Genomic DNA, 12,430 nt, shown 5'->3' on the forward strand with positions numbered 1-12,430 from the left:
AATACACTAAGTGCTTTAAACTAATTTACAAACTCAAAATTAATAAATAATTCTGTTGATTAAAACTAGCAAATTACAATTTATGATTTTAAAGAGTTAAAATATTCTTATATTTATTATAACTCTAATGACTTAAAAGTGCAATTCTCTTAGGATAAAACTCATTTTATTTCCATATAAATTTATTCTCAACACTTAGGTTTTCCCTAAATTTAAATCCATTTCAAACCAACTATGAAACTCACTAGACTTTTTGACAGTTGTTTATGTCGGCGAGCTGACAGTCACCCCGTCCATTTTGCGTGTTGAGTGTTGTGTTGTGAACGTTGTGAACAAATAAATAATTCCTCATTGTTGCGATTGCGACCGATAAGCGACTTATCGCCGATTGCCTACTGTTGAAGTAAATAATCCGTGCGTGTGTTGCGATGGTGTGAGAGAATCCATATATGCAATGCAACCTTGATGCAAAACCGATTCTGGACTGAATAATCCGTAATCTTTAATCCGTTGAAAAAATCAGCTGGACGCAAGAATGGCGCATTTCGGTTCCATGAACGGTAACAGACCGAAGCGGTTTTCTATCGACGATGCGTTCGAGGAAGAAACTGATGAGGCGATCAAAGTGTACGGGGCCACCACACAGCGCACACCTGTGGGGGGCAGTCCCGATTGCACGAGTGTTAAAATAGATGGCAGGTTGGTAACAAAATAAAACGCAAACTAATTGTTTCATTTTTGCTAACTTAATATGTTTTCTTCAAGAAACTATAAACTAGTAAACGAAGCGTCAAGGGACTCAGACTCTCTCATTCAGGACTGTTATGACTCGTCATCACAAGAGAACCTCAGTCGGTCGTGTTTCCGCCACCCAAAGGTGCGAGAGAATTGGCGCATGGTGCTCGCCGCCACGACGCTTCTCTTCATCGGCATTGGTTTACTGGCAACCGGGGCGCTTGCCCTGGCTGAACCTGCCGCCGGCCTGCAGGGCGCCGTCTTCCTGCTTGCCGGATTCATCTGCTTTGTACCCGGCGCGTATCATGTCGTCTACATTTACCTGGCAGCGAAGGGAAAGCGCGGATATCATTTTCACAATCTACCGCTTTTCACCTGAACACTCAACAATCACCTAAACACGTAAAAACAAATGAGTAATGTTAGGTTATAAATACTAAAATATAAGTTAAGCATGCAAAGTGAAGTTTATTTTTTACTACCGTACGCATATTTGCAATTTTGTGAAAATTTGAAACAATCAAATAAATTATTGTAAGCCAAATGCATGACCTATATTTACTATGAACAAAGTTCAATTAATTTAAGTAAATTTCTATTTCAAATTGTATATAATACTCTTCAACATGTTTGGGGTAAACAATGCATATAGTAATATTATTACTAGCGGACTCGACAGACTTCATTTTGTCAAAAAGATTTGGAATGTCGCAGTTTTTTGTTCTTACCTATTTTATAGTCGGCGCAAAAAAAATTCCCTTAACAGAACCGTCACCCCGGTGTGTGGAGAACTGCGGAATTTGTTTCGTTTATATTTTAGTTAGAAAACAGTTGTATTAGAAAAAGAAAAGGTCTTTAGGGTTTCCCCAGCAATTATTTGAATTTTCTTTCCATAAAAACCATGCATTAACGAACATTTTAAAAAAGAACTGGCTAAATTGGTCTAGGCGTTATGGAGTTATGCGCTTACCAACAGATTTTGCGATCCATTTTTATATTATAGATTACAATATGTTAGCGCTAAAAACTAATTAATATTATATTATTATTTTTTCAGATTTGCAATAGTAGTTATCTTACTAAATATGGGGCTACGTTATGGAAAATATTGCTTGATTAACTATGTAAAAAATATTGCAAAAAAATTGACAACTGGGTTGTTGACAAGTTCATATTGCTATTATTCTGCATTTCAAATGTGTTTGTCGCTTTGTGTCTAATCGTCTTTTTCCTTTGTTTTGCGAATTTATCTTGGTTTTCTCACTGGCTTCCTTCTTCCTTCGAAAGAAGCGAGATAATCAATCGATTTTATATGATTTACTTAAACAGAAATGGAATTCCATTTTCATGAAAAACACCAATTGCTCAGTATTAATAAACTTACTTTCCAATATCCTGAAGCACAGGTCCAAAATGACATTACAAAATCCAAACGAGAAGATCTATGCGTTTCTCAATGCGATCATCTCTGCAGTATAACAACAACAAAACGAAATATTTTTTTAATACACTCGAAGAGCATTTATCTACTAATATCACTATGCAATTTATGCCACTTCTGCAAGAGTACTTAGAAGATGTTAAATCAAAGGGACATCAGACAACTGAGGAAGTCAAAAATGAAGCGCCAACAAGAGAACAAACACACGAGAACGTAATATTTGCTACAAAGCAAATAAAAACGCTGTTGACAGGCGTTTAAAAATAGCCCAATGTAATATGATACAAATATTGCTCACAGAACAAACAATATACTTTCGTGATTTTTTCTTTTATAAATATTTTATGATTTTAGAGGTGGAACCAAAGGAAGTGGCGGAACTAGAAAGAAGCACTCAAATAATATCAACAAACGAGAACATAGTTTACGATACAAGGCCAAATGAACATGAACATAGAAGTGTCGTTCCATATAATATTGCAGATAATCAATAAACATTTTTACAATGATATTATTGATATTATTTACAATGATATTATTGTATCAGTAACTAGCTTATGTCCGCGACTTCATCCCGGTAGTGTTTAATAAACATGTAATTTGTTTTTATTCTTGTGTTCAAGACATAGCAAGTGTCAATTCTATCAATAAGATTTGCAATTTTATTTTAATGAAATTAATTTTATAAAGAATTGCTAATAATGCACTTCAGTGTGCCATCTCGGAATCAACTATTTAACTATAACTATGATTGAATCGTAATGCCAACTTTTATCCTATAGAAAAGGGCTGTCTTTAGGGTTTTACCGGCAATTATTTGAAATTTTCTTGCTGTAAAAACCATCCTTGGACTTTACTAAACATTTAAAAAAAATAATTGGCCAAATTGGTCCATGCGTTGTTGAGTTATGCGGTTACCAACAGATTTTGCGATTCATTTTTATATTATAGATAAGTGACGTTAGGTATGTGTTATATATTATTTCTTTTGTAAATATATATTATGTAAATATATATTATGATTTGAGGAGAAGGACCAAAGGAAGTGGCGGGACTAGAAAGAAAGAAACAAATAATATCAACAAAGAAGAACATAGTTTACAATGCGATGCCAAATGTATATGAACATAAAGTGGTGTTCTAAATTATATTACTGTATAACTAATAAGTGACGATAGGTATATGTTATTTATTAATTAGATATTGAGGCTTTTACTTTCATATTTTCACTATTTAGATGGGAAAAAACCAGTCGCAGAGAAGACTGTTCATGTTGTCCAAAATCTTGACCACGGTGTTGTTCATGTTTGTAAATTATTCATTGCGTTGTTCACTTCAAAGAACCGTGTAAATCAGAGAGGTATTGTATACAATTTAAATGGAGATGAATATAAACAAAAAAAGGCCATAATAAATTGTTACCTCGATTTTCTTAAATTTTTTTATAAATAATGATATATCGGTCCTCAACTCAAGCAAGATTCAAAGGCTCTGTGTCATTTATGATTTAACATTCTTCAGTTTGAAAAAAAAAATAAAACACTAGCGGACTCGACAAACTTTGTTCTGTCAAAAAGATTTGGAATGTGGCAGTTTTTGAAGTGAAAACTTCTTTAGAATCGTTCTCGCTGTGATTTCAAAATTAATGAAACTATACTGTGAAAATATACTGTGTCTCCTCTATTACCTTCGTCTCCTCTGTGTGTGATGCTTCGTAGCTTGTCACAAGCCACTTGCTCCTGAATATTTTCTGAATATACTATAATAACAATCTTCAAGTATGCCAAAAGCTAATGTCGATAAGTGTCGTGAATATCGGCAGAAAATATTAAATAACTTTTTTATTTGATGCCAATATTATATTAAACTAGTTAACCGGGCAAACGTTGTTTTGCCATATAAATTATTTCTAGTTTCTAGATAAATTTTAGTGTAGACAAAAAGTAACTTACTTATTATAAAAAATAGGGGTTGGTGATAAGAAACCCAAAATTTAGGGTTGTATGTATATTTTAATGCCACATTAAAAAAATAAAAACAAAAAATTTCGCCCAAAATTAAAAAAAAATTAAGGGTGAACAACCCTTATCACTTAGAGATATGACGTTACCGATTCTCAGACCTACTGAATACGCACATAAAAATTTTCTCTGAGCGGGATGAAAAATGATTAAATTACTAAAATGGCTATAAAGAAATAGGGGTTGGTGATAAAAAACTAAAAATTTAGGGTTGTATGTATTTTTTAATTCCACATTATAAAAAAAAAAATAAAAACAAAAGAATTTGTCCAAAAATTAAAAAAAAAAGTTAGGGGTGAACAACCCTTATCACTTAGGGGTATGAAAAATAGATGTTAGCCGATTCTCAGACCTACTGAATACGCATATAAAATTTGGTAAAAATCGGTAAAGCCGTTTCGGAGGAGTATGGAAACAAACACTGTGACACGCAAATTTTATATATATAGATAAACCCTATAATTATCCCGCTCCTGATACTACTTTCGTTCCATTCTCTCGCAATGCAGTGTTCTACAAGTTTCACTTCTACCGCGTGTAAACTGCACACATGAGTTACCTCAATTAATTAATTAATATTTTGAATGCTCAAAGTAATTTTCCTGAAAATGCGGTCAAGAATACTTATTCAGAATTACTTGTTTAATTTCGTGAATTTGGTAGACTAAATAATTGAATCTATATATATAAAAGAAAGTCGTGTTGGTTAACTCCTTTATAACTAAAGAACGGCTAATCCAATTTAGCTAAAAATTGGTGGAGAGGTAGCTTAGGGCCAGGAAAAGGTAATAGGATACTTTTTGAAGTGAAAACTTTTCTAAAACGGCACTAAACGACACTAAAAAGAGACAAACATATTTGCGTATATGGATTATCTTGCGGGAGAATAAGAGAACGCAAATACAAAGTTTTCTATTATCCCCGTATCCTCTTGAAGTTGACCGGTTGATGTTTTTGTTTGGAGAAGGTTACTAGGATACTTTTTGAAGTGAAAACTCCTTTAGAGAACACTAAACGACACTAAAAGGAAACAAACATATTCGCTTATATGGTTTAGCCTACGGGAGTAAAAGAGCACACTAGTAGCGTCTCCTCTTTGTGCGATTCGTAGCTTCCCCCTAAGCATAGACGTGCGTGTGTGTGTACGTGTTGGTTGAAGTTGCCCGGTTGATGTGTTTGTTTGAATAGGACATAGTAAGTGTAGGATACTTTTTTAAATAAATTTTGAAGTGAAAACTTTTTTGGAAGATACTAAACGAGTTTTCTCCGTCTCTTCTTTGTGCGATGCTTCGTAGCTTCCCATGCAGGGACCAAAACGATCAAATCTTATCCGACAAAACCGTAATGCAACTAGGATTCAAAGGATTGCGAATGAAAGGACTGAAGAAGAACAAGAAATTGCACGTAAAAAGCGAGGCAGAACAAAGTTTGCCGGGGTCAGCTAGTATTCATATATATATATATATATATATATATATATATATAAGATAAGATATATAAGATAGAAAGTAGAGACCGACCGAAATTTCGGTTTCGGTTTCGGTTTCGGCCAGTTTCGGCCAAGAATTCGAGTTTCGGCTTCAGTTTCGGTTTCGGCAAAAATTGGCCGAAACTTTCGGCCGCACCGAAACTCACTTTTCGTGAATTATCGTGCGTCGCTCGGTTAACTTCGCGGCTAATGGCGGTCGTTACTTGCCATCTTAGTTCGCTCATATTAATACTATATTAAGTATCAAGTGACTAAACAAGGATTTTACTCCCGATATGGTTTATGTATCTAAAAAACCTGGAAATACTGGCGATGTGTAGGTAAAACTAGGAAAATATGTTTATGTAAATTAGTTTCGGTTTCGGTTTCGGCCGAAACTGATTGCACGGCCGAAATTTCGGTTTCGGTTTCGGTTTCGGCTAAAATCCAGTTTCGGTCGGACTCTAATAGAAAGGTACTAAAATTAGTTAATCATCATTATCATTTCCTCTTCTATATAGTTTTCTTTTTCTACTTTAAAGCTTTACAACCTTGAAACCGCCAGTTTTGCCACAGTTTTGAGACACAAAAAGCACGGGCGATCATGGCCATGAATAAAGTACTTTAGAAGAAGATGAAGTAGAATTCTTTATTATTTACCAAAGTTACCAGAAATTATGTTGTTCGGAAAATGTACATCAAAACACGATGAAGACTGATGGTGTGATTAAAACAACTATATTCTATGGTTACGATAAAAATACGGAAAAAAATAATTAATAATAGTTAAGTTATTTATTTAACTTAGTTTTATTTAAGTTATATATTAAAGCTTATATAATATTATGGTATATAAATATATCTATATCTAACTTAAATGGTAACTGTAATTTCTTGTTTATTATTTGCGTTGTTTCTGTCAATTAAATATAATACAGGATGTTATAATATGGTTTTTAATATTATTTTATTACAAGTTTACGTTTATTTGCGCTTTTTCGCACATGCTTGAAACAAGATCTAGCGCATAACATATTTATACAAATACCTTGTAAGCAAAAGCTTCACATATAAATTGACTTTTCAATAGAATATAAAAAAGAGTTAACTACATTCAATTATTTTATACCTAAAAACCCTTGATAAGGGCTAACAGAGGTAAGAGTCAATTAACAAGTCATTATTTAGTTACTTCTAGTTACATATTCAATTCAAACCAGATTTAAATTAATTACTAGATTTTGCTAAAAACATACCACGACGCAGTTGGTGCGTCTACAACTCAACTCACATTTTGCCTGATAACTAACACTTTAAAATAAAGCCTACCTCGTCCACTTCAATCACGGCGCGAACATCCTATGTATGCCACTTGAAACTTCAAGTCCGACGGATTGATAAATGCGACGCAATAAATTGAAATGATTTTTCCAAAGATGATCTCCCACTCTAATTCTCAGTATCGTTATCTACAAATAATCTTATCAAAGGTTTCTGCTGTACTTATATTTGTGTACCTATGTTTCAGTCAGGTGTGACTTTGTAATGAATTAAAAAGCGACAACGATTGCGTGACATTAAATGCAAACGTAGGAAATTAAATATTTCTTCTACTCAAACATTAAACAACCTCACAAGCTTTGCGAAAATGAGGTAAGCGTTTATTGTTTGTATACGTATTATTAATTAATATATTATGACAATTTTAGTACTGACAAAATGGCACTACCCAAAGCCGTTAGAGATTATTGTACTTTAAACGATTTACAAGTGGATGGAGTGTGTAAGTTAATTGAGCTATTCTTGATGCAGACAAGGAGATGATTTTAGAAATATTAGAACCATGGTCGGACGAATTGAAAGATAAGTGTCTCTCGATAAGTTGGAAATATTTATTGGAACAAAATATTCCAATTTCTTATAACATCAGTGAGTTTGTTGGCATTTCTTTGCTTCCATTGCGGTTTTATTCTCCTGGTGTTGGAAAGCAACTGCAACTAAGTAAAGCCAAGAAAACAAACATATTGAAATACATGATGAAACATATGGACGCAATTTTGATCTGGAAAGGTCCAACGGATAAAATATTATTATATCATATCAAACAAGTAGTATTAATGGCTAATGAAGTAAGATACTTGTTTCGCTCTGAAACTAAAAACTGCCATGGATCAAACTAATATTTTATTGCGTACAATATATTAAATATTTCTACGCAACAGGCAATCGCAACACATTATCATCATTAATGTCAAATGATAAATTGATTAATTATATTAAGTTGTGGAAAATTGGCTTAGAGAATATGCATGATAAAGAGAAGTGGCAAGATAAGAAAATACAAGACATGTTGCAGGATTTTGAAGACACTTACGATTCCATTAGAGATATTTACACTATTGATAAAATGAAGAAGTTCAGCACAATACGGACTAGTTTTTAAACAATTTAAGAATATTGCAAGTATTTGGTGATTGCTTAAAAAGTACAATATAAACTCCAAATATTTCATTACGCCTACAAAAATATTTTAAGTCGCATTTGGGAACAGATTACGAAAACTTGATTATGCTCAGAGACACTATATCTCACTTAACAGGAATACCACAATGTAATCAATATGACATAAAACAAGTTGCCAAATTGACCCACACAATGGAATCAACACTTCGAAAGATTTCAGATTCAATATTCAATGAATTCGATTCTGATTATGACTCTGATTCTGATAATTATATATATGATTCTCAAAAAGATCTAATTAAGACAATAAACCAAGAAATTAATGATGCTCCAAAATTGTCATATTATGACTGCTTAAAACAATTAGAAGATGCCCTCAATCATAATAAAGAGCAAGGAGAAATTGAAATGCTACTTATGATCATATTGAATAATTTAAATCAAGAACAAGGCAGATTGAATGCAAATCGGGAATGGTTCATGGAGAAATATCCGACATTAACTGGCCAACAACTCAGAAACCATCTTGCACATGGAGATCCAATTGTGGAATTAATGGATGTGGATATAAAGATGGCAGCCAGACACACAGCAATAATGCTGATTAAGGAATTGAAAATGAACGATAAGAACAATAAAAAGATCGAGAAGGTTACAAAAAGACCCGCAATTGAAGTGATGCGGAAAATCGATTATCAACAAATAACACACTTGGAAAAGAGAAGAAATTGTTTCAAATTATTATTGAAGGTGATTTGGAAAAATTTAAAGACTACTTACAAAATATTAGTTCCGAGTGGGTTAACTGGCAGGATTTAAGGAAAAGGAATGCCTTGCATTATGCTGCAGCAAACAAGAAAGATAATTTAGAGCTATTTCAATTTGTTCTTGAAGAAAGTTCAAGCTATATGAAACAAATAAAGACAGATAGTAGCTTACTATTTCAAGCTTAAAACAATTTTAAAATAGCAAAACGCATTGCCGAGTTGCATATTTGTGCATTGCTCGAAAACGACAGAACATTCTTGCAACCAATTAATAATTATGATATATTGGAATTATGCAAGAAATTAATCAAAACTGAGAAAATTCACAGCTTTTGGAACGTTTGTTATTATCAAATAAGTTGTGATAATATAGAGAATCTAAAACTATTATTGGATTCAATTTATTATTTGTCACTCAAAGACCTAGATTACACAGTATCGGGTACTGGGACAATGAATTTTCGAATGTATCGTATAGCTTCCTTTTATAATGCTAAAAAAGTGATGAACTATCTTATCAACATTGGATATGCAATCAATTATCCTAATATCAACCATCAAGAAATACATACATATTCCAATACTGAAAAATATAATGAATTAAGAGAGATTATTAAAAGTGGACAAGTATTCAAAGTAAAAGAACATAAAGAAATAGACGTCATGAATAGCTTGCATTTTGCTGTTCAAAGTAGGAACTCCGAAATAGTTAAGCAAGTGTATCAATGCCTGCCAGTATTATTATTTAAAAAGAATAATGAAGACAAAACACCTTTAGATGTTGCCGTCAATGAAAATCGTGTGAAAGAATTTAACGTTTTAATCGAACAGGTAACGAGCTATACTCGTATGTGATATTAATTTTGAGGACAGTTTGAAAATTCTTTTCTTTTAGGCAATCAATAATTCTTCAAAACAATTACAAATGTTTAAGACCTTGGCCAATGAAATTATTAATTTGCGTGAGTCAAATATTTTAGAGACAACAAAGGCGTGGCTGAAAATGTATTATCAAATACAATATATGCAATGAAGATGAACCCCGAGGAAAAATCGGTTCAATATTGGGCAATGTATTAATGTCTACATAAAATGAGTGAACATGTCTAATCCATTTTTTAGTAAATTGGCTCAAAGCATGTTAGGATACTACAAGTCAAACGAACACTTACTTAACAGCTGGAAACAAATAGCGATTAATACACTATTTCATTTTTCTGATGAATCGCCCATTGTCACAGAGTGCATAGATTTTGTTGTAGAGATATTCGACCATAAGTGGAGAGCACAACCGAAATATAATATCGCAGATCAATTAGAAACCATCTTAGTAAGTATATATAAAACAATAATATTGCGTTTAATTCAAATATGATTGATTTTAGTGTGCCAAATATGACCATTCATCGATTATTTTAGAAAACTCAATATTGCATTACAAAATAAAATTGAATATGGACATTGGAGTAAGAAAATAGCACACCATGCTAAATATGCAATTGAGACATTTACGGATGATCCTCATATTCAACGTTATGCCATGTATAAATTAACTTGTTCGATTTAAAATAACAAATATTAATGCTTTGCTGATTTTAGTAAGTTGATATATCATTTGCATAAAAGTGGAACAGATTCAGGAGTTTATGATTTATGCCTTCGAACATCGTTGAAAAAGTACTGTCAGTGTTTAAAAATGACAGCACAGTACACATATGTTGTTATTTGATCGGATTTTACTTAATTTGTTATGAGTCAACAGTGAGTATAACTTAAATATGAATGCTAAAATAATTAACTGATTATATACTATTTTATGTATTTTAGAAATTAGAAGAAACTGATAACAAGATAAAATCTGAGATGAACTACTTTAATCTAGAAGACGAATGGGAAATATATTTCAAAAATTTAGTTATAAGACACTTCGAAGTTTTGGAATATGACTGGTTAACTTATGCAGTTAAAACCCAATTTATGCCATACAATCCCAAAATAACAAATGAAGAAGTGCATGCAATTAGTGAATTAATTCATGCCATCCAAGAATGACAAAGAAAACGAAATATTGGAAATTATTGATTCATTTAAATGAAGATTCTAAAGATGAGTTGCTTTCAATGAGTGTAAAATACTTAAATGATCAACACTTTGAAATCCCTGAGGACGTTGCCAAATTCATTAACACCACTTTACTTAGATATCGTTTTTATACAAATGACACATCTATACAGCCAAAACCAGACTTACACAAAAAGGAAGAGGAAGAGGAAGAGGAAGAAAAGATTGGAGTATTTAATTAAACAAATGGATATTATTTTGAAATGGACGGGTTCAAACAATCAACTTTTATTATATCACATAAAACAAGTTATATTCCATGCAGATTCAGTTCGATATGGTTACGAAAATTTACTTCCTAAATTGCCATGGCTTCAGCTCATATTTTATCTTCAGCAATACATTAAGTATTTCACTTCAAGGGATGAAATTCACTTATATCAAATTGGACTTATATCACAAAAGAACTGACGAAAGTTATTAATTTGTTTCGAACAGTGCTATTATGCGTAAAGAATAAAAAGATTCATGTTAAGTTAACAAGTGAAGATAAGACTATAATAGAGGACTTTAAAAAGATATATCATGAAATAAGGGATGTATACGAATTGTACAGAATTTGTCATTATATTGACAAATCCAACCAAAAAACAAGGGTTTAATCATATTACGAATAATACAAGTAATTGGTGAATCTCTAAAGCAAACTGATAACACACCAAATGTTTCAGGTTGCTTGTTAAATTATATTAAGGAATATTTTTGTAAAGAAGATGTTACAGGCATCATTAACCTTAGAAATATAATATCTCATTTAACAAGAATTCCCAATTGTGTTGAGGCAATACCAACATTATTTGAAGAGGCTTTGAATGATATTTCAAAAACTTTTATCCATATTAGATCAAATTATATATGTAAGAAATATAATGATCGCATCGACAAGTTTATAAATAATTCACGTGACATTGGGGAATTGCCAAATTTCTATAATGTAACAAATAAAAATGTCATTAAGAATATTTTGAGCCGGAATCCTGATAGAGAAAAAGTAAAATTGAATATTCTAACAATATTAAGCTATTAACATTGGAAATTAAGAAAGACCAAGATAAACAAGAAAATACAACAGAATATCAAAATTGTTTAGAGCAACTACATAAATCCCTAAATGAGACAAATAATTATATGGAAATTGAATTGATACTTATGATTACATTAAACAACTTAAATGAAAAACAGAAGAGACTCAACACAAATAGAAAATGGTTTCAAGAGAAGTGTCCAACTTTAACTGGTGAAAAACTTAGACATCATCTTGCTCATGGGGATCCATTTGTTGAGTTATTGCGTATCGATGAAGAAATGGCAGTCAGAGACACTGCAAAACTGCTTACAGATGAACTTGACAACCCATCTGAACTTGTAATAGAGAAGATAACAAAAGTGCTGGGAGTGAATCAGCTGAAAGAAA

At 32.1% G+C, this 12,430-nt stretch overlaps 1 protein-coding gene and 1 long non-coding RNA gene across 2 annotated transcripts; both read left to right on the forward strand.

The window, feature by feature from the left end:
- The first annotated feature begins 273 nt into the window (after positions 1-273).
- Positions 274-1,279, forward strand: LOC135802674 (transmembrane protein 134). The gene is made up of 2 exons (XM_065316291.1): positions 274-699; positions 766-1,279. The coding sequence occupies exons 1-2, from the start codon at positions 536-538 to the stop codon at positions 1,112-1,114; spliced, it is 513 nt and encodes a 170-aa protein (XP_065172363.1). The 5' UTR covers positions 274-535; the 3' UTR covers positions 1,115-1,279.
- A 6,747-nt stretch (positions 1,280-8,026) lies between these two features.
- On the forward strand, positions 8,027-11,088 carry LOC135802671 (uncharacterized). Its single transcript, XR_010550598.1, has 6 exons — positions 8,027-9,726; positions 9,791-9,968; positions 10,018-10,225; positions 10,281-10,437; positions 10,495-10,656; positions 10,723-11,088. It is a non-coding gene; the product is annotated as an uncharacterized lncRNA (long non-coding RNA).
- Positions 11,089-12,430: the final 1,342 nt, after the last annotated feature.

Source organism: Atheta coriaria, unplaced genomic scaffold (assembly GCF_025399875.1).
Source record: "Atheta coriaria isolate IRGN ID8LTWV9N9 unplaced genomic scaffold, Caltech_Dcor_3.1 hic_scaffold_44_pilon, whole genome shotgun sequence".
Lineage (NCBI taxonomy): Eukaryota > Metazoa > Arthropoda > Insecta > Coleoptera > Staphylinidae > Dalotia > Dalotia coriaria.

Coding starts and splice junctions, on each gene's coding strand:
- LOC135802674 (XM_065316291.1), top strand. CDS start 536: ATGGCGCATTTCGGTTCCATGAACGGTAACAGACCGAAGCGGTTTTCT. Junction 700..765: donor AGTGTTAAAATAGATGGCAG/GTTGGTAACAAA, acceptor GTTTTCTTCAAG/AAACTATAAACTAGTAAACG.